Source organism: Sinohyriopsis cumingii, chromosome 4, assembly GCF_028554795.1.
Source record: "Sinohyriopsis cumingii isolate HCF-2022 chromosome 4, ASM2855479v2, whole genome shotgun sequence".
NCBI lineage: Eukaryota > Metazoa > Mollusca > Bivalvia > Unionida > Unionidae > Sinohyriopsis > Sinohyriopsis cumingii.
Window position 1 is genome coordinate 83234433 of NC_142964.1, and position 22499 is coordinate 83256931.

The 22499-nt window shown below is 34.5% G+C and overlaps 1 protein-coding gene across 8 annotated transcripts in view; it reads right to left on the reverse strand.

Moving 5' to 3' along the window:
- LOC149801558 (uncharacterized) overlaps positions 1 to 22499 on the reverse strand; it is a 190879-nt gene that overhangs the window by 155388 nt on the left and 12992 nt on the right. For all 8 annotated transcript variants that reach the window (XM_089955768.1, XM_089955767.1, XM_089955773.1 and 5 more), the window contains exons 2-3: positions 18779 to 18883; positions 10271 to 10313 (exon numbers count right to left, since the gene is read on the reverse strand). In XM_089955768.1, coding sequence (XP_089811894.1) covers positions 10271 to 10313; positions 18779 to 18883 — 148 coding nt within the window. The remainder of the gene's footprint in view (positions 1 to 10270; positions 10314 to 18778; positions 18884 to 22499) is intronic.

Below are 22499 nucleotides of genomic sequence, written 5' to 3' on the forward strand. Positions count from 1 at the left end.
TTGACTGGACTGCCAGTATGCAACTTCTGATGTTGGTTGAGCCTTTGCACTGACAAGGTCATGTTATCTGCCAGCAAAGATGGAGTCTACTGGTTTATTCTATTTCAATTGTTTCCACTACCAGTTTGGTAGTAGTGACCTGTATAATTGCTAAAGTTAATAAAATCCTTAGTGTTCATTCAGTAAAATGCACATAGAACTCACTGTTGAAAACAAAATCACTTAAAATTACCCAGACCCAGCTAGCCCACTATTTATCTGGTTAAAATCAGCTTATAAGCTTGCAGATTCATATTAAGATTGATATTTCTTGAGTATAAAAAGACATATCTTAAAAAATGACATGCTGGAATGGTTAAATACTGAATGGAATGAGGATGGAAATCAATGGATCAGATGACAAGTCTTACCTTATTAAGTTTTGGTTCAAACCTATTCAGCAGCAGACGTGGTGAAGTGGTAGGTCGTGAGGATTGTGTAAAATTCTTTGGGTACTATTACAAACTTTTATTTTGGTTTTAATAGTTGTAATAGTAGTAACAGTAATAGTAGTAGCAACAGAAGTTGTAATTGTTATTATTATTGTTAAATTCAATATAGTGAAAAGAATTTTTAAAAATCCTATTGTCACAAGTACAAAGTATATAGTGTACCGAATTAATTCTAATACTGAATGTGTTTATGTACCAATAGTCTTGAAAAGGTTGATGTACAAACAGTCTTGATGTATCACAATGATGTACCGGTAAGCCATAATGTCTTTCAGTGAATTCACAATAATCCCAAAATAGTGATTTAGGTCAAAAGTCAATGAGTATTTTTTATTCCAATAAATAATTTTAAAAAATGATTCCTCTCAAATTATATCTGAATAAAGCAGTAAATCATTCCACAGAAATAACTTAATAGAGGAATGAATAATTTTGTTACCATCAACCTTACATAAAAACCCAAGACAAAATAAAATGATCAGGATGTGGGTCACAAGTTCTGTTCCAGAACATTTTAAGTTTGTGTATAAGGTTAGACCTTAAACTCAAATATCAGTAAACAACTTAATTACAAACATGAGGATAATCAGGTATGACCAAACCTCTACCCTCAATTATGGACAAAGGTCAAGCACACAAAACAAATTAAATAAATATAACAAAAGCAACATGGGGTAGTGAAGATGGTTGTTGTTTTTTGTTGTGGGGTTTAACGCCATTTTTCAGCATGATAGGCTATACATGGTGGCCAGTATTAATGGTGGAGGAAGAACCCGGAAAACCCTGGAAAGAACCACCGATCCACGAGAAGCTACTGGCAAGCTTTCTCACATGCCCACATTGGCTGAATCTTAGACTCGAACCGCCGCAGACAGAGGTGAGATGGCAGTGATCCGTAACGAAGAGCGCTTTAGACCACTCGGCCACTCGGGTAGTGAAGAAACGAAGTATATCTATAATTGAAATTAAAAGACAATAATGAGCTTTGGTATGAAAACATGATAAACACTTGGGAAATACAGAATGGTACATGTATGTAAATATGTGTTACTTTCATTTATAATTCATTTATTGTTTTTTTCTTCACATTTACTATATGATGATAATGTGCATTTCTGAAAACATTTTTTGTCACTACCAGTACCACACTTTACGGTACTCAGATCACTTGCATATGTATGTCTATGTGTTCATAAGCTCAATGAAGTAAAACAAAGCAAGCAATGACCTTTGATTGATCTCTTTCGAGATTACTGATACCTCACCAGTTTGTGTGGGTTCAAGACTCAAGCTCATCCAATTTGGTAGTCTGAGTTTCCTGTTGATATCACGTGACTATATGAACTCTGATGTCATTGACATGTAGGTAGCGAGAGTTGCATAGTCACATGACTAGGAATACAAATGGCCAGATCCAGGTCAGCAGATTAAAGATATAACAAATGCTATGATCACAATTTCTGAGAAAATAAATCATATTCCTATCGATTTCATGCAGGTATATCTTGATGAAAGGTCGTTCCAGTTTGCTGGGCCCAGCCAGTAAGCGGCTAACCCATGCCAACACCAAATGTTGTCAGTGAATTCCAACTTTTCAATAGGGAGTGGACTCTGACCCTACACCCCAACATAAATGTCCAAATATCAAAAATGGGGTGGCAAGGGTCAGAGAAAACTCCAATTTGGGTATGTAAGAATGAGTGACAGTAGCTTAAAGTGGGTCAGTGGTTCTTCATGTATAGCTTATCATATGCTCTGTGTGTGTGTATGTGTGTGTGATTTGGATTTGTAGTGTAGCTTTAACAATTATTCAGTCATATCACTATGATGCTTGCAGTGTGATAGTTTATAGTGATGTCTAGCATCACACTGCAGACATGTTACATGATGTCCTACTCAGTCACATTACCCTGACACCAGGCCAACCAGTCCTAACACTAACCCCTTAACGCTGAGCACCTAGCGAGGCAGCTGTTAGTACCATTTTATAAGTCTCTGGTATGACTTGGCTGGGGTCCAAACCTGCAACCTCCTGCATCCAAGGTGGACACTCTAACCACTAGGCCACCAGAGCAGTCCCTATCATATGCTGAAAATGGCATCAAGCCAAAAACAAATTCCTGTTGTTGTAGGCTTAAGGAGTAAGAGGTGTCATCTACAAGTTGATAAGCAAAGTGGAAATCACCTGAATGTATTGAAACAGTGACTTTAATCCAAAACATGATTCTAGTCACATTTCAGCAAAGAGTTTGAGTCCCGGCTATTGCGCTGTATTGGTCCTCAGATGAGTAACATTTTCATCAGAACTTGCTATATGCTGCTACTGCATTTTAGTGGAAGCCCTTATTTCGATAAAATCATCAGAGAAATAACCATTTAAATATTTTCTGGAATCTAATCAAGGCAGCAATGTTGGGGGTAATACAGGAACAACTATATGTTGCAAGAAAGAAGAATAAAGCCATCTTTTACATGATTTGTCAAATTCTGGAAGGTCATGCTGTTATCATTTCACTGAGGACCACTTCATGTGGACAAACAAGTTCAAGAGAAATTCATATATCAGTATGACTATCACTTAAACAGGACTAGTAATAAAATGAAGGTAATCAAACTGAGGGTTTGATCAGCATGATATTTATTAGGAAAACCATTTTGAATTTTAACTTTTAACATACTTGTACTTTCTCCCAAGAATTGTCTTCATAAAAGTCAATAAATCACAAGTTAAAAAGACCTTACAAGAAAAGGTCCACATTTGATAACAGACCCGATTTCTATTGTAGTAGCTCAGCAATAAAATCTTAAAATACTCAGCTAGGATATTATTAAACCACCATATACTAACATTCCCACACATTTTCTAGGCACTTACCATATATACTCATGTATAAGATGAATAATTTAGGAAAAAATAAAGGCATGGAAGAAGGTGGGGGGGGGGGAGCTTATCCATGGGCCAATGTGTAAACTTGAGAGTTTTTAGGTCTTTTTGTTGACTGCTCTAATGGCTGTAAATCTTGGAACATGAAACAATAACTTTTGGTGACCCGACAATTATCAGACCGTTAAAAAGTTCTATGATTGATTTTGTTATTATTTTGCATGTGCATATTTTCTGATTTCTCCAATACGAAGTTAAATAAAGGTAAATACAGAATTCATAATTTGCAGGCCAGTTGAGTTTACCAGGGAGACCATGCTGAACTATAATGTACAGTACTTACACACTGCAAAGCATGCATAGCATCACTTAAATCCTTACTTATTCCCAAACATAGATGCAGATTTTGCTTTATTCACTGTTTCGACCAAACTGCATTCTTCCAGATAATATTTCAGCTAGTCCTTAATAGCTGTTTCACTTACACTGAATCACATGCTCACGAGTTACTCATTTTCAATGATATAAGTGATCCTACAAATTGAGGTAATATTTTTAAAAAGGTACGCACATTTATTTGTACAAGGCACATAACCATCATAATTTACATGTTCACGAAGAGTGGTAATAATAATGGCTAAAATTCTCATAGAGATAAACTAAGATCAACATCAGTCAATTTTAGTTTTGTGATTTAGCTGAACAAACATAGCAGCAGTACAGGCCAGTTAATTATTAAAACCCAGAAATTGGCTTGTGGTAAGAGGTAATTTTGAACGGCAACTGTACCAGTTTAACATTGGTATAATCTGTATAAAAATGCCGAGGTGTTCGCTCGTGTAACTTTCTTTCGTGAGAATGTAGCTATAGCATATGGAGTTACAGGATGCTAAATGATCATTCTTGGGACTGAAATTAATTGCGAACGATTTTATTGTTATGGTTTATTTTTTTGTTCTGGTTTATTTTTTATTATTGTAGAGTTTTAAAAAGTCATTAATTTACATGAATAATGTTTAAACATAACATTATATTTTGTGAAGAAGCGAATTCTTTATACTAAAATAATTATCTCTTCACAACAATAATTCACAGGTGATATAATAGAACATGTAGGACTTTTCTTGTTTAGAAGAAATGAAAATCGAAGACAATGTAATAATCAGGAGTTGTCTGCAAAAATCAGAAGATATTATGAAATCGGGAGGTAGGTATGTTAGGTATGGAGCAAACCTAAAATTCAGGAGTTTTTTCCCCTCCCGCTGTGAAAGTTGACAGGTATGGCATAAGGTCGTTTACATCAAAGCAAATTACAACTCAGCTTTTACGGTATTAGCATAATTTTCGAAGCATTATTTCCGAAACTTTATAAGAAACAGAAAAATAAATTACTTTTAAAACAAGTTTATAACATTTCTTTTTAATAGTCATGCATGCCAACCTTGAGATAAGTATACATGTAATTTTTTTAATGCAGGTTTGTCAGAATAAATGCATTTAAAACTTACCTCGTACATCTTGAGATGTCTCGGAGTTGTATGTTGGCTTATACGCAGATCATACACTTTTTTGTGTTTATACCTGTTCAGTTGTGGGGTCGGTTTATACGTGAACGGGCTTATATGCGAGGATATATGGTAAGTTTATGGGTTAAAGATACAAAAGGAAATAAATGCGAAATTATACTGAAGATGTAGATCTGACATAAAAGCATGCTGACAATGAATCACAACTTAGACGTACTGCAGTTAAATACAAAATTAAGCAAATTTAGGTTCCACATATGTACAAGCTGTAAATGAAAACCAAGGTGTAGGGCCAAAAAAGAAAATATGTGTGCTTCCTATTGCACTAGTTTTAAAATTAGGGTAAACAGGTCAGGTTTTTCTTAGAAACATATGCAAGTAATGTAATTGTGATTTATTATTTTTAATTTTCATTTTTTAGCATGAGGAGAAAAAAGTGCTAAGGAAAGGCTATGAGAAACATGGATGGTCAGCTGATCAGAAACATATTTGTTTTGCTAATCTTGATGTAGCTTTTCCTGGTCTCCATTATCCACTGTAAACATTATCATGCAGAAAATAAATTCAAGCTAAAGTGATAACAAAATGACGGCACATTTCAGCTTAATTTTTAATCAAGATATAATTTTTTTAAATATTAACTTTTAAATGACACTATCAAGCCAGTACTGTAGTGATATACCATAAAACCACCCCACCCCCACTTACATATCAACTGTGACATAAAAGACAAAACCAATGAAAGAACATCCTTTTCTACAATATAAAAGTAGAGATATTATACAGAGTTGATAAAAACCCAAGATTAAGTTTTGGTTGTCTTTTTATAATTATTGTTGCTGAAATCTGTTGTCCACCAGATGCCTGATTGTACGGGGAGAAATTCAGATGTATTATGTAACCCAGGAGTGACAGCAGTGTTTTATCTACAACGGCTTCATAAGTCATTTGACTCATCAAGGCAAAAATCAGCAAATCAAAATCCAAACCTATGAGTCTTATTCAAGCCGGTGATCAGTTTTCAGTAGTTTTTAAAATATAATTATATTGTTTAAATACACAACAAAAATATTAGTTATATAATGTAACTAAAGCCAATAAGGCAATTCCCTTGCCAGTAGCAGTTGAACATCATGTGTTAAAATCTTGTTGAAGGTTTCATGTCATCAGACATAATCTGAGCATATATGACAAGGCGTTTAATGCTGGTTATGTCAGTACTTTCATCTGCCATTGCTGTCACAAATGATGAATTCTGCATGTCATGTATAAGACTATCCTCAAAAACGTTTGATAGGCGCTCCAGTAACTCTGAACAGGTAGAAGCATAGTCGTACTGATTGGCAGAATTCTTCAAAATGCCAATGGCGTCAATTTCATCAGCCACTAAGTTGTGTGTTAAATTAAGAAGAGATTTGCATTTTAAAACAAGGGATGTCTTCTACACTCAGCCAATGTACACACTTAAGCTGCACTTTCACTGCTATGTTTTGTTTGGAAGAATGTTTCTGTAACCCTGCATTCAAATCTGCCTGGTGCTGTGGACCTTCAATCAGCAGTTAGTGTTCTGGCAACTCAGCATGCCTTGCCAGTGTACTGTTCTAAAGTTATTGTTTTTTGCACTTTTGGTCAGGGTGGTTTTTTTGCCTCTGTACAAATGTGGCAAAATATAAAGGCGTTTTAACTGTCACATTCGATTTAACTTGTTTTTGAAAACATAGCTAGCTGTATTTCAACCACTGCTGCACAAAACTATGTTTTATCTTACGAGTAATCATTACCTCATCGTTCGATGATGAAGGCTCCACTGGTTTGATAATAATAATATGATCACTGGTCAGTCCAAAAGATAATATCATTTGTTTCAGTACATTTTAACTTTTTTGCCTTTGACACCATTTTCAATCAAATGCTGACAGTATATTGGAACAACTCAAGGAATAAAATTGAACGAATGGAAATTGTTGCTTCATGTGTGACAAAGGTGCACATAAAATAATAGTTTCTCATGAGAATCACTTTAAAATCATGCATTTATTTTCTGCCTCTTCCTGGGTACGGCGATTATAAAATTCTAACATACTGTTGCAGACCTGCCAACCCTGACGAGTCCGTCTCAGTAAGACAGGTGATTTTTTTACGTAAGACTGACCAGTTTTCAGTAAGGTGTAACAAAATACCAATAACTGCTACTGTAAAGATGGAAAACGTAATTAAAAGTTTGATGCAGCGATGATAAACATTATGTTCAACTGAAAAGTTTGTAAAGAATGCACAGACTTTATTTACCACTGTATAGTTGCACAAACGTTAGTTCCAAACCCTATGTAACTCAATGGCTTGTTGCTATCTCTGAACTTGACGTAATTCTTGGAAATACTTTTTCCGTTTCACATGACGACAATCATATCTCCTGCCATGAGACATACTCAAACTGGCACATGATGTCCAATAAATTTAACTGTTTCCTTTCTAGCTATTATTCACAAGAATATGAATACTCCTTTTTATTCTTCTGTGTTGTTGATTATTAATATTATTTTAGAAGCTTATTTTCCCTTTCGTCTTAAAGTTAAACATGCATCGCTTTCTGGACACCATTTTAAATTTTTTTATATATTCAACAGTTTGATCATACAGACACTCTGCATGAACAAATAGGTGCAGTTTAAAGCATTTGGGGTGCTGCTGTAAAGTTCGTCTGGTTCCCTGACTTATTTCAATAATCCTAATATAAAACCTGGATTCATATCAAACACTGATGAACCGATTATCCGGATTTTTCAGCAACTATTATTTTTCTGTAGTTTTTGCTTGCATGCCATAACTCCGTATTTTAAGGGTTATTTTCATAAGACTTATGGCAAAATCATAACAGTTAGCAGGTCTGCTGTTGCTACAAATTATGTGACAGTTACAGGTCACATAAGGTCAGCTCCAGGCTCCACGCTCAGTTTTAACCCTAAGTGTTATGATAACATTAGTGTAAGAAACTGATGTGTGCATGTTTTCCATTTGGGAGAGTTGTAATCTAATCATTAAAGTGGTTAGACCAAACCTTAATTTTGTTTTAATCAGCAAAACATAATACTGGGGTGCGTCAATTTACCTACCTTCAATGATTTTTAGACCAAACCTTTGTTTTTTGTTAATGAGTAAAACATAACATTGGGGTGCGTCAATTTACATACCAGCAACTATTTTTGTGCATCAAATTGGAAAAGTCTGCGTATTTGACACATGATGCATGGGTAGATAAAACACTGGACAGCCAGAAGTACAAAACATTTCATACAGCAATAATAATGTAATAAGCCAGAGCAGCTGAAACCTCCAATGAAAATCATACAGTATGCAGTACAATCATCCAATTCTTATAATCCTGTACATGTTAAATACACTTAACCCCTTGAGGGCAACTGATATACAACACACAATCACACTGTTCCTGTTATTAAGAATTTAGTATCATTTTCCAGCACATGATAGGCTATACATGTCAGCCAATATATCTGGTAGAGAAAGAAAACCCCAGGAGAACCACAGGAACAGCCATCAACCCATGAGAAGCTACTGGCAAGCTTTCTCACATATCTGCAATGGCTGAGGTGAGACTCCAACACAAGAGGACAGAGGTGAGATGTGATCACTTGCCCATCATGGGCCCCTCAGTGCATAGTCATTAAAATGGAAAGTTTACCAATGAATAAACATTAATTGTACTTCAAACTGCACTGGTCAGAAAGGGCCTTCTGGGTAGGCTAGGCTATATAAAGACCTAATATGGATGAATAAATAATATAAACGCAATAATTAACCCATGTGGGTAAAGCATACGTTGTAGGTCATAGTGACCTTCTTTGGTTGTAACAGTGTATTAGTAACATATGCATCCAATTATCAGGTTCACTTCACTGAATTTACTGAAGCATGAAATGCTAAACACAGAACTCTTTCTGCACTAATGTTTGATATGATGCATCCATTCACCAAGTTTCAAGATTCTAAGTAGAAAAGTGTGTATATAACATGCCAAAAATGATATGGTCATAAGCTAAATGCAAAAACTTACCAATGCCAGTAAAAGACAAAGTATAGGTCACAGTGAATTTTTGCTGTGCTAACAAAGACAAATAACATCGTCAATTTCACAATTCTAGCATGAAGAGTGTCTGAGAAATAAACATCAAACTATGAAATTTAACCAAAATTAGTGAAGCAAACAATATATATATATATATATATATATATATATATATATATATATATATATATATATATATATATTAGTGATTAGTGTATATAATGTACTATGTGCCTCAGGTACTGGGCTAAACTGGCTCAATTAGATGCACAAATCAATTTCGGGAATTTTGTTTTGCTTGAATTTTTGTAAACATCAAACTGAAACAAAGTCAGTGAAGTAAGAACTATGCCGTAGTGACCTACTTTTAACATATGCGAGTAATCCTCGATATATATTCTCTCAATAAGTTTCATGAATCTGGATATAACAGCATAATACAGGAGACACAAGTTCCAAAAAGGGATGATATTCTATTACTGTCCAAAAAGAATTACCAGGAAAACAAAATAGGACCATTTCTTAGTTATAACTGCTGAGTTTGATAACCATCTCTGATATTCTTGAGCATTTAGATTGTCAATAAGGCAGCCATATTGGATGTACGATTGGCACCATTTTTAGGCAAAACTGGATACCATTTGAATACTTTTATTGAAAACTCCATGACAATATGACCATCCATTCAGAAGAATTAGTGACAAGAGTTTCAGTATCTTCATTGTTACAGAAACATCAGATCATGTCAGCAGGGAATAATAACAATAACAAATATGCTAACAGATGCACATTAGGCAACAGACAGATTAAAGCTGAATGACAGACAACAGGCCATCCCATCAAATCTTTTTTTAATCCTCTCCACCCCCACAACAACAACAAAAAAATATGGGGAATCAAAATATAGTATGAGCTGTACTGTATACCTTGATATTCAGAGACAACACAAAATATCTGACACAGATTTGTGGAATTTAAGGTTAATGTAGGCCAATTTTCAGGAAATGGTAAGGACACATTCTTGGCTTTAATGGCAGACACATACCAATTTTCTTCAAAATATTGACGGTAGGGAGAATTACGATCTGGCATTTGTTTATAGGTTTGCTATGCTTTCTTGGCTTTGGGAGAAATCACGGACCTGATATTGATAGAAAGTTAACTTAAAAACTAACAATAAAATACAAAATGTTTTATAGCTTTATGAACAAGCCTTCCACAGTTGGGTTAGGTCAGTAACATGATACACAATCAAAACTTTGATAGTACACAAGATGGTACTTACTTTTTAGTTGTGCAGAAATAGACTTCAGGCCATCTAACCAATGCTGAAAAAATATAGACATCAAGATTAAAAAAGGTTACAAAACTATGGAAGAAACATCCATGAATGTCAAACAATTTGGCCATACTGGATGAAAGGACAGAACCATTTTCATTTAGGATAAGCAAGACAGTGGACAAAGTCTTCTGTTTAAAATGACATGCTGATAAGATCTTCCAATCAGGAGCAGTAGCTTCATAACATTTTTTAAAATGGCCACCGTGGTGGCCATACTGAATGTCCAAGCAGAAACCTTTAAATTTAGGAAAAACTAGGCATCATAGGAAGACTTGTGTTGAAACATGATTTTTATGATGGTTAACACTGTGGCAAAACTGGACATCAGATTAGAACCATGCAGATATAAAAAAGCCTTTTAGTAAAAAAAAAAAACCAATTCTGATAGGACTATCCATTCAGAAGGAATAATGATAACAAGATTTTTAAGACAGCCGCTGTGGTGGCCATATTGTGTGTGCATGTACATGTGATATTTGGATTTTTAACGTAACTTTAACAATTTTCCAGTCAAACTCCTATGATGTCTAGCACTGGGGCATCATGCCACAGACATGTAGTATGATGTCCCACCCAGTCACATTATCCTGATACCAAGCCAACCAGTCCTAACACTAACCTCTTAATGTGGAGTGCCAAGCAAGGCAGCTGTAAATACCATTTTTGTAAGTGTTTGATACGACTCAGCTGCGGTTCGAACCTGCGACCTCCCGCATCCAACATGGATTCTCTAATCACTCAGAGGTGTCGGATATGGAACCGTTTTAATTTACGACCAAACTAGATATCGTAAAAAGCCCTCTGGTGAATACCCCATGGCTTTCCATTCAGAATGAGAAGCTATAATATGATCTTAAATATGGCTGCTATACTGGATGTCAGATCAGCACCATTTTTATTTAGAACCAGCGAGACATCTTAAAAAGTATTTCAGTGAAACCCAATATTGATATGGTCATTCATCCAAGATGAATAAAGAAAACAAGATTTTCAAGATGGCCATTGTGGCAGCAATGGATGTCCAACTGGAACCATTTTCATTCAGGACCAACCAAGTATCATGAAAACAACTTCAATCCAACTTTCTGTTTAGGCTAAGTAGCGATAAGATTTTCAACATGGCTGGATTGGTAGCCATATTGGTTGTCAGATATGCACAACTTAACATCAAGGATTAGCTAGACATCATAGTAAGTCTTTTAGTGAAAACCACAGGTTCATATGGTTATCCATTCAACAGGGGGTAGTAATGTAATGATGTTTTCAAGACGGCTGCTGTAGTAACAAGAAACTTGAGCAATAGTATGTCAGAAGTCTGGTAGTTGTCAACATGCCATCCCATAAGCCCTTCTCATACAAACACTGGTGTTAAAGTTTTTCCTAACTGCAATAACTCAGTTGGTAATGCATCAGACTCATAATCCAAAGGTCAAGAGTGCAATACCTACTCATGACAGCCCAGATCAGCTGCCTCAGTGTGTCCTTGGGAAAGACACTTAACTCCCATTTTGTTGGTATGATATAGCCAATACTGTGTCAAAAGTGCCACTAAAACTGACTTATTTAAAACAACTTTTGGTAAGCACATGGTAACAGCTGCTTGGAGGGTTTTCATTGGAGGAAAGTCATCTGTCAGGGATCCAGAAGAGGAACTTTTTCAGTATGCCTATGCAGAGGAATTTGAGAGTTTGGATACAACTGACTGAACTCTATCAAAAAGGCAAATGTTACGATGGCCCTTTTAAGAGCAAATCAAAGAGCTGGAAAGATATACATGTACTTTCAATAATGCCAAATTTTTTAGGTGTTTTTTTTATATCTTTAAAAGAAATTATTCATCATGATGAGGCACCTTATATTAACATAAAAGTCCAAAGAAACAGTAAAGTACTGGTTTACAGTAAACAATTAAAATGTTGTGTAATGAATGATGATCAGAGAACTATCCAAAATGACTGACTACTCTCATACTATGAAAAGTGATAGAAATTATCAAGATTTTAAATGTATTATATCAAATGCACATTACATTGGGTCCCATGTATTTTTCAACATAAACTGGTCTGCTATTTAAGTGTGTATCAAATTATAATGAATTTGTGGTACATGTACATTGTTTCAAAATCAAGAAACTCATCTGTTCCCTTGGAAACATGTCATGTACAGTTACAGTAAATTTTGAAAATAAGGAAACTGTTAGACGTACAAAGCCAAATGGTCACACACATCGAAAGTACAACATCAGCAGACAGAAGTCTATGATGGATCAATGTCACTCGAACTGTACCCATTATTGTGTGTCTCGCTCACTCCTGATGTCGCAAGATATAACTCTTCTAATCAGAACTTGGAACTATGTGTGTTTGTTTTGTTTTTTCACATGGACTAAGCAGCTAATTTTATTACATGGGTAATTATGAACATGTGGGTACCTGAGTACCCTGGTACCCGTTGTCACCTTTAACAGTACCTCAGCACAACTATGGCAATAAGGTACCAGCTAAGGGTAAAGTTTCAAAATCGTTTTAAAATCTGAATGGTCAGGGCAGAACAATATGCAGACTGTTCAGGTGATGTTAATGATGTCTGCAAAGTTTCAAAACTGTCCAAAGCAAAACTGCACACAAAAGAATTTTAGGATGTCAAAAAAAAAAACTAGAGCAATCTATTATCATGAATATAATTATCATGAATATATTAAGGGTATAAAAAAGTTAATGATGTTTTATTTTAAGTATTAAATATAACTACTATATCTACTAGAAATTTTTGCAACACAAAAGGCACCTCACTACAATTTGCTCAGCAGTCTTAAACAGAGAAACAATGAGTGGCCATATCTCTTTTAAATGATAATGTATTACACTAGAAATCAAATGCAATCAAGGTCCCATCAGTATATAGGTACAGTGTGACCCCACTATAACACGGTAGCTGGGAGCCTTAGAACCCAACTGTGTTATAAGCAAACAGGTCAGTTAGCTGAAGAAAATGATGCATGTAACTAAAAAATAAATGTGGGCTCAAAAATATGTGCTTCATTGGTACATATACGTGTATGCTGTTTATATACATGTTTAATGTATAGCATGAATAGAGTATCAATACCATGTACTCACCCGCAAATCTCATCAGATACAATGAATCCACAATACAAGTAATTCCATCGAAAATATGCAGAGATATAAAATATTCAATAATTTTGTCATTGGTCATATAGATCTGAATTCAGTGGAAAAAAATAGCACAATCACGTAATGAATGACGAAACATGTTTACTTTTCAATAGGTCCCAAGTCGGTAAAAGTTAGTTTGCTTTTTAAGCAGCCGTTGGTAGCGTTCGTAAGCATAAACTTTTTTCCTGCAAAAAGAAAACTTTCACGGCTCAGTAAACATGTTCCAGTAACATTGGAAAATTAAACAATCCATCAGATTCCATTGATTTTATTTAAGTCTGGTACTGACTTCCTTTATAGAAAAGTTCTTTGTTTTTATTGAAAAGTGTAGTCGGCTTTCTTTGATGAAGATTGCATGCATGGTTGAAGTCACCATTAAAGGACAGCTTTGGAGAACCAAACAAATGCCTGTTTCTTATTGTAGTAGCAACATCAAATAATTGTATAGCTTGACTGAGACTGATTTTTCCCCATTTGCTTAGTACATTTTGATAACAATCGGTGCTTCAAAGGTAATCAGTTTTCTTTTTCAATTTCCACAAACTACTTTATTGTTTCGTCGATTGTAGTTCCTGTTCCTCCCTGCCTATTGAATGGACCAAGAAGTTGTTGTTGTGGGGTTTAATGCCATTTTTCAGCACACGATAGGCTATACATGGCGGCCAGTATTAATGGTGGAGGAAGAACCCGGGGGAAACCCCGGAAAGAACCAATGACCCTCGAGAAGCTAGTGGCAAGCTTTCTCACAAACCCACATTGGCTGAGACCAAAAAGTAAGTGTGGTAATATACAGTATTAACATTCTGTTGCTACAAATGGTCTGACAGTTACTAGTCACCTAAGGTCAGCTCCAGGCTCTCACTCAGTAGTAACCCTATATACCTTATGATAACATTAGCATGTGTTTTCTGTTTTGAGCGAGTTGTAATCTAGCCATTAAAGTAGTTAGACCGAACCATGCTTTGTGTTATTTAGCAAAACATAAAAGATCGATCTTGTTTTATTTGTGGGGGGTATATCTGTGGTAGTGGAGTGATGCTGCCTTCCATGCATGCATCAGAAATTTTAAAAGGGTCAACAGATGATAGAGATACAAGTGTTCTGGTCTGATGACAGGGATTACTACAGAAAATGTGTTCTGAAGGATTTAATTCTGAGTGAAAAGAAGAGTAATTTTACTCACCATCCACATACAAATGTAAGTCTATGTAAATATATTAATTTCTAGTAAGCGGCCAAAAATCCAACTAAAGATAGATCGAGATAATGCCTCATCCAGTTGACAACGTCTACCAGAAATGTCAACAAAAATAAAAAGATGGATATCTCACAACATACAGTACTCAACATAAGCAGATTATGATATATAACAATGCATTGTTTAGATGGTTTGTTAATATGGACAAAGAATTTGTTTATGTAACAATAGATAAATTTCAGTGCATTTTAAATCAAGTATGTGGATTCCTTTCATGGGACCTCTGAATTTATCCACTCCAAATCAATGGTTGTTTAAACAGCCAACAATGTCGCCAATAAAAAAATCAACAGATGGTATATTTTTCTGCCAATACAGGAAAAAATCTCAATTTGCAACAGTGCCAATGCCCTGCGCAATCTCTGAATAAACTTTTTAGATGTTAATTTTTTTTATAATTTTAAGAAGAAAAAACTATATTTTTCATGTACGAGAAAATTACATATAAAATTTAAGGAGTCGTGCCATGATTGTCTTGTTTTTTTTTTGTTTATAACTTTGACACTTAATGTATCTGTTAAGTTTTTACAAAACTTGTTGGTTTAACTTCTTTCTGTTATGTGGTTTACGATCATAGAGTCGTAACAATACATAACAGCCAAGACAAATGATACTTATTAAAAGTATGAGTCATATAAATCAAGCAAGCAGGCAGATCTATTACAACTAGAGGTGTGACTTTTGACAACGTGATGACACATACTTTTAAATAATGATTATTCAGTTTATTTGCCACGTGTACATCAATATTCCATGCAATATCATTTGTGTAACAGCACTAGGATATACATCCAACAAAACTGGCATTAAAGTAATATAAGATTTTTAAATGAGGCCAACAAAGGTAAACTGGATTGACTCTTGTATGCTATGATGATACAAAGAAAGTGCCACACATTGCAAACAATTTTGTACTACCCTTTCAAGTGGTAATGATTAGATCCAAAGTTCCACTTTTATGGGCCCATTTTCAAACCTGGCTCCATTGCAAAATCTATTACTGATTAAATGAATTCTTTATTGTTGGGCGATAGGCACATTAATTGTTATCACAAAACTAAAATTCATTTAATCAGTAATAGAACACTATTTTAGTATTAAATTTTAGAACAACAATTAACATTTTTTTTCAAGATCAATACAAATGTCCACATGACCATATTGACTATCGATTTGTTTTTTTTATAACTGATTTGCTTATTGTAAATGAAAACCTTGAAATGTCCTGTGCTCTAATTGCATATACAATGGAACCTGTCTTGAAAGACCACCCCTTCTGCCAAAACATAACGGTCTCTCATGACAGATGGTCTCCAACTGAAATATATTTTGATACATACATGAATATCAAAATGGCTTTATGAAAAATGCATAAATTCATGATTACATTTGGACAATTTTACAAACAAGATTTGATATTATGGATGAAATAAAAATAAAAACTCTTCCTGCTATCTTGCTATGTAGGTTTAAAAAAAAAATTGTTCAAGAGATGGAGATTTTTATTGAGGGTACTCAGAAAATTTACTTTTAAACACACTTTAGAAAATGAAATGTATTAAATAAGGACAAAGAAGTACGTGTTATGAATAATGGTTTCTCTTCTTGCAATAAAAAAAATGGTAAAGATCTAGAAGACACATTGCCACCATATTTATTATTGTTAAAGAAATTAAGGGTCATGTGGTTATATGTTTAAATGCTTTAAGGGATATGCAGTTAGAAAATAGAGAAAAAAAGTTAGCTGAATTTGCAGATGATACAAATATGTTTCTTATGATGTAGATATTGAGAATTTTGTTTAAAATTCTCAATATCTTATGATCTGAAAGTAGTTTTTATAAGCATGAAATTTATCAGACAGACAAATTTAACACTGAAGTCACCGTTATTGTCTAAATTTGCCCATGTTCCATTTCTTACCACAGTAGCGTGGGAGATTTTTTTTTAAAAGTTGATCATTTTAAATGGTGCTGATGTAGTTCAGTTGAAAGAGTGTCAAATGCCTCAGCATGATGATGGGAAAGACACCTAGCTCCCATTTTCTTGGCATGATATGGCCAATAATGTGTTAAAAATACCAGTAAAGCCAACAAAAACGTGAACTAAAATAGAAAACCAGCAAAACTTAAGTAATATTTACTGATCATTCATTTTACATATTTGGATCAAAATTTTCTTTACTCTGGAAAGGTTATTCAAGGTTTGAAATTAAAATGGTTTAAAAAGATATGCTGATAATATTATAAGAAGACTTTTGGTGAAAAACCTCATGTCAACATGACTTTCCATTTAGAAGTAGCAATGTGATATTTTCAAGATGGTGGCCATACTGGATGCCAGATCAGCACCATTTTCATCTGAGACAACTAGTCATCACAAGAAGGTTTTGGTGAGTAAGGTATATTCGGGAGGTATAGCAATAACATGATTTTCAACATGGCTTCCATGGTGACCACACTGGCTATCAGATTTTCACCATTTTCAGTAAGAACCAACGAGACATCATAAGAGGTCTTTAGGGGAAATTCCATGTCAATGTGACCATTCATCCAGAAGAAGCAGCACAAACATTTTTTAAGATGACTGCCATGACAGCCATATTGGATGTCAGATCAGCACTATTTTGTTTAGTCCCATGTGAGATTATAATAAGTCTTTTAGTGAAAACCCCATATGACTTTCTGCTTAGGAAAAGCAGCTATAATAAGGCTTTCAAGATGCTGTATGTCAAATAGGCATCATTTTTGCATGTGGGACCAACTAAACATCACAAAAAGTTTAGTGGTGAAAACCCCATGTTCATATGACTTTCCATTCAAGAGGAGTAATGATAGCATGATTTTCAAGATGGCCACTGCAGTGGCCATACTGGAAGTCAAAGTGGCATCATTTTTATTTTAGAATCAACTAGACCCTAGGATGAATGTGTGTGTAAAGTTTCACGGTAATCCTCCAAATAGTTTATGAGGAACAACAAATGCATTCTAACTGATGGATGACAGACAAAAGGCAATCCCATTATTTTAGCTCTTCTATTCCAAGGCCAATAGAGCTACATGTATAAATACTATGTACCTATTTCTTTTTTATATACACCTATTTATATGCTTAAAATACCTTCTTAAATAGCACTTATCAATGAAGGGTGATATACAAATTACACTGACCTAGTACTTTTGAAGCAATAAATTTTGCACCTATATGTAGTAATACACACATAAAAATAAAATTACCAGTTGCTGTATTACCCTTCAATTGCATGCTTTCATAAGTAGTGTCTCAAAGGAACTAAATACAAAACCTAACCTAGAAAACTTAACTTAATGCAAAGGTAAACAATTAAACACATGTCACAGTGACCTGATATTAACTCACGACTGTAGTATTCTCATGAAATATCAGTCATGTTACTTACTCTACAATGAAATAATGGTATTGTCTGAGAAAATGGCCTAAACACAAATACTGACATCAGTGATCATGCCAGATGGATGGAGAGATGACAGAGTATTTGATCCTCAATACAAAATCTTGAAACAAGAGGAAATACAAATGTAATTAAGATGACAACTACTATTCTATGTCCATTGCAAATACATAACAGAAACTCTTGAATCTTCCTGCTAAAAATCTAATCCATGACATGCTGTTGTTGTTGTTATGGGGTTTAACGCCATTTTTCAGCACAAGATAGGCTATACATGGCGGCCAGTGTTAATGGTGGAGGAAGAACCCAGGAAAACCCCAGAAAGAACCACCGTCTCACGAGAAGCTACTGGCAAACTTTCTTACATATCAACATTGGCTGAGCCCAAGACTCAAACCCACGCAGACAGAGGTGAGATGGCAGTGATCCATAACAGAGAGCGCTTTGGACCACTAGGCCACTCAGGGCCCCCCTCCATGACATGCTAAACCTGATTTTAATCAATTCAACAAATCTGTTTATCTGGATCTATGCTTATCATATCTGGTCAAGTCAATACAGTTGACCATAACGATCGCTATACTTACTGTTTGTCCTGTTTGGTCTATGTAACGTAATCCAAAGTAATCCCGCTCAAATAAATTAAGATGGTCAAAGACTTTATCCATGAGAATCTGGGCTTTCAAACTACCCTGAAAAATATGACAGTAAAATAAAATTTACTTATTACAAATTCATATTCTTAACTAAACATCTTTCCTACACAGTACTTCTAATTATGAAATTAATAGGGTTCATAGAGCATAACATTTCATGTTCTTGCATTGAATTTTTTCCCCCACACAAGTGACCTTTATCCCAAGGTAACATTACATCAGCAGCTATATGCTATTGATTACTCTGGCCAACTCTAAATAAACATCAAGCTTCATGAAAATCTGGCCAACAAGATTTTACACTATAAATTAAGCCCTTCAAAACAACTTTCAAAATATGTCAAATTCTTTCATTGATTGATATGCATTGTATTTTTTCTAGTGGTAGATACAAAGGTACTTCTTTACTGTATTGGTACTTTAGTTTCTATCAGCAAGGAATCTACGGAAATTACAGAGTAATGTTTTCAAGAATTTAATGATATTAACAGCATGTTTTATTTTTTATAAAAAATTATTTTAAAAAATAATTTTTTCACAAAACAGTTGCATCTGTCACAACTTAATTTTGAATAATACAAGTATAATTATATTTATGATGCTTTAAGCATTGTTTTACATATGTATGCCAACATGGTGGCTAAATGTGATGTTTTGAACAATATACAGGTAAAACTTTTAGAATTTTTTAAAATTTTAAATAAAATGTCCTTTTCTTTAGTTACTGACTAGCATATGTTAATTTGTCAACTACATGTATTCCTTTGTAAGACTGTAAATCATCTTATTTTCAGGATACCAGTTGTTTTCTGTTTGAATATTACATAATTTCTCAATTTCACAAGTAGTTCCTCCTTGAGTAAGTTTGTTTTATGTTTGCTAGCCCTCTCTGATAAATATCTTCCCCAAGTGTTGGCACACAACTCAAAGTTTCCCTGCATACAGTGTACAGGTGTAGCTAGTAAACTGAAGGCCTTAGTGTCAACAATTCTAATTTTTATCCACAGGTTCTCTAATGTCAGCACAATGACTTACAACATGTCAGCTATAGCGTAAGCTTACTCATCCCAGTTTAATTACAGTTTTTAGATTCAGCTTACACTGCAATTAACACATACATATCAAATTCACCTAATATAAGGTACTGACCATTTAACTTTCTTTTTTCAGATAATATTACGAATAGAGTATTATTTTGCTATAAATCAGAACAAGATATTTTTCCAGCTAGTGACAGACAGAAAAGTCATCAAAGCATAAGAAACATATTCTCAAATATGAAGTCCCTCCATCTTATGATGTCAATGAAAACAGGTGTTATACAAACATGCAGATATAACAAATTATTACAAGCTATTAAAATGGCAATGGTTGAGTGCGTGGGTGGGAAACATCATTACAATTAGTTACAGTACTCTCCCGAACTGTATTTACTTGTTCATAACACAGTTTATGTCAATTCAAATAACATGAATGAAGTGTCCATTCAGATCAGCCATTACAAGACCCAAACCACACTGGATCCCCTGCCAACATGCACCAATTTTCTTGAGGCATGAGGGGTAAGATCAGAATGTAATTTGGGGCTGAATTACAAGGGGTTTAGGACATAAATAATCCATTCAGCCAGGCTCAGTTAACCATAAGAGTTAGTGGTGTGTTACAACCCTTCTTATTATCATGATTAAATACTAGTCCTAAAGAATGAATTTAAACATTCAAAAGCTGACAGTGCTGACTGACTTTACTATTAATATGACATAGTGTAGACTGTAATTGACTTTACTATTAGTGCGACATAGATATATTAGTGCAGACTAACTGACTTTACTATGAATATGACATGGTGCAGACTAACTGACATTGCTATTGATGTGACATGGTGTAGACTGTAACTGACTTTACTTTTAATGAATAGCGTAGACTGTAATTGACTTTACTATTACTGCGACAGATATATTAGTGTAGACTAACTGACTTTACTATGAATATGACATAATGCAGACTGACTTTGCTATTGATGTGACATGGTGTAGACTGATTTTACTATTAACTAAATGGGCTAAAATTTAACCTGCAAAATACTACTGCTATTGAATATTCTTTAACCAAGTACAGAGGTCTCGCTAGGATATTAAAACTAGGAGTCCAAGACTCCAATTTTGGTAAAAATAGGAGTCCCACCATCAAAAGTTGCAGTCCCTTCTTTCCTACAGAATCAACACAGACGTGAGTGCATCTATTTTTAGATGGAGGTTTTCGTAATGTAATCACTCACTACACTATAGCTTCATTACAACAATCCATCGACAGTATCACAAATTTATGGTTTATTTATTTGTATACGTACTTGTAGTAATTTTAGGCGAATAAATAGTATCTGATTTGCTGCTTTTCCCATATTTTCACAAATACATGTCAAGTCAGAAAACAGCTTATACCTTAAAGCGCATCTCACGAATTCCACAACATAGCATTGTCCTATACGTTTGTGACCTACATAATTTGCATTTTAAAGTTAAATCTTTAATAAAATAATACCTAGGCTTTGGTTTCAATGATTTGTATATTTTTTCTGAATATATTTGCCCAATGATTTAAGAAAACAGACATTCTAATAAACTGGTATATCCCAGACTTAGCGAAGTCCGCCATTATTTCCCGGTAGGCCTACTGGTTCGATAAGTTTCAAACTAATTTTATGATGAAATAGTGTTACAAGAGGCAGTTAATATATATCCAGATCACTGATTCTAATCTTAAAACACAAGTTTGTATGTTTTTATCATCAAAGGATAAATGCAGGAAATTGACAGTTGCTACCTTACTCAGAAAAGGGTTAATGGTCAATCAGCTATCAAAACATATGCTTGTGAATGGGTAATAGTTTGTTTGTCAATGTAACTGTAATAAAAACTAGGCCTAGCTACTGATGTCTTGATGAATACATTTCGCTACAAGACTATAACTAACCGGACTAAGGCGACGGGCATTTAAAAAAAGTATGGTCAGTCAATGTACCACTTAAATAATCACAGGGCAAAGTCGTTTTTGCTTTCCTAACAGAAGAAGGCGAAGTTTACATTTAATAAAATAATACCTAGGCTTTGGTTTCAATGATTTGTATATTTTTTCTGAATATATTTGCCCAATGATTTAAGAAAACAGACAATCTAATAAACTGGTACATCTCAGACTTAGCGAAGTTCACCATTATTTCCCATTAGGCCTACTGGTTCACTTACAGTTTCAAACTAATTTTATGATGAAATAGTGTATAAGAGGCAGTTAATATATATCCAGATCACCGATTCTGATCTTAAAACACAAGTTTGTATGTTTTATCATCAAAGGATAGCATACAGGAAATTGATAGAACTTTGCTACCTTACTCGAAAAAGGGTTAATGGTCAATCAGCTATCAAAACATAATGCTTGTGAATGGACAAGAGTTTTTTGTCAACGTAACTGATATAAAAACTAGGCCTAGCTACTGATGCCTTGATGAATACATTTCGCTACAACACTAGAACCAGGCAAAAGCATGGGGCAGTTAAAAAAAAATATGGTATGGTCAGTCAATATTCCTCTTAAATAATCACAAGGCGTAGTCGTTTTTGCTTTCCTAACAGAAGAAGGCAAAGTTTACATT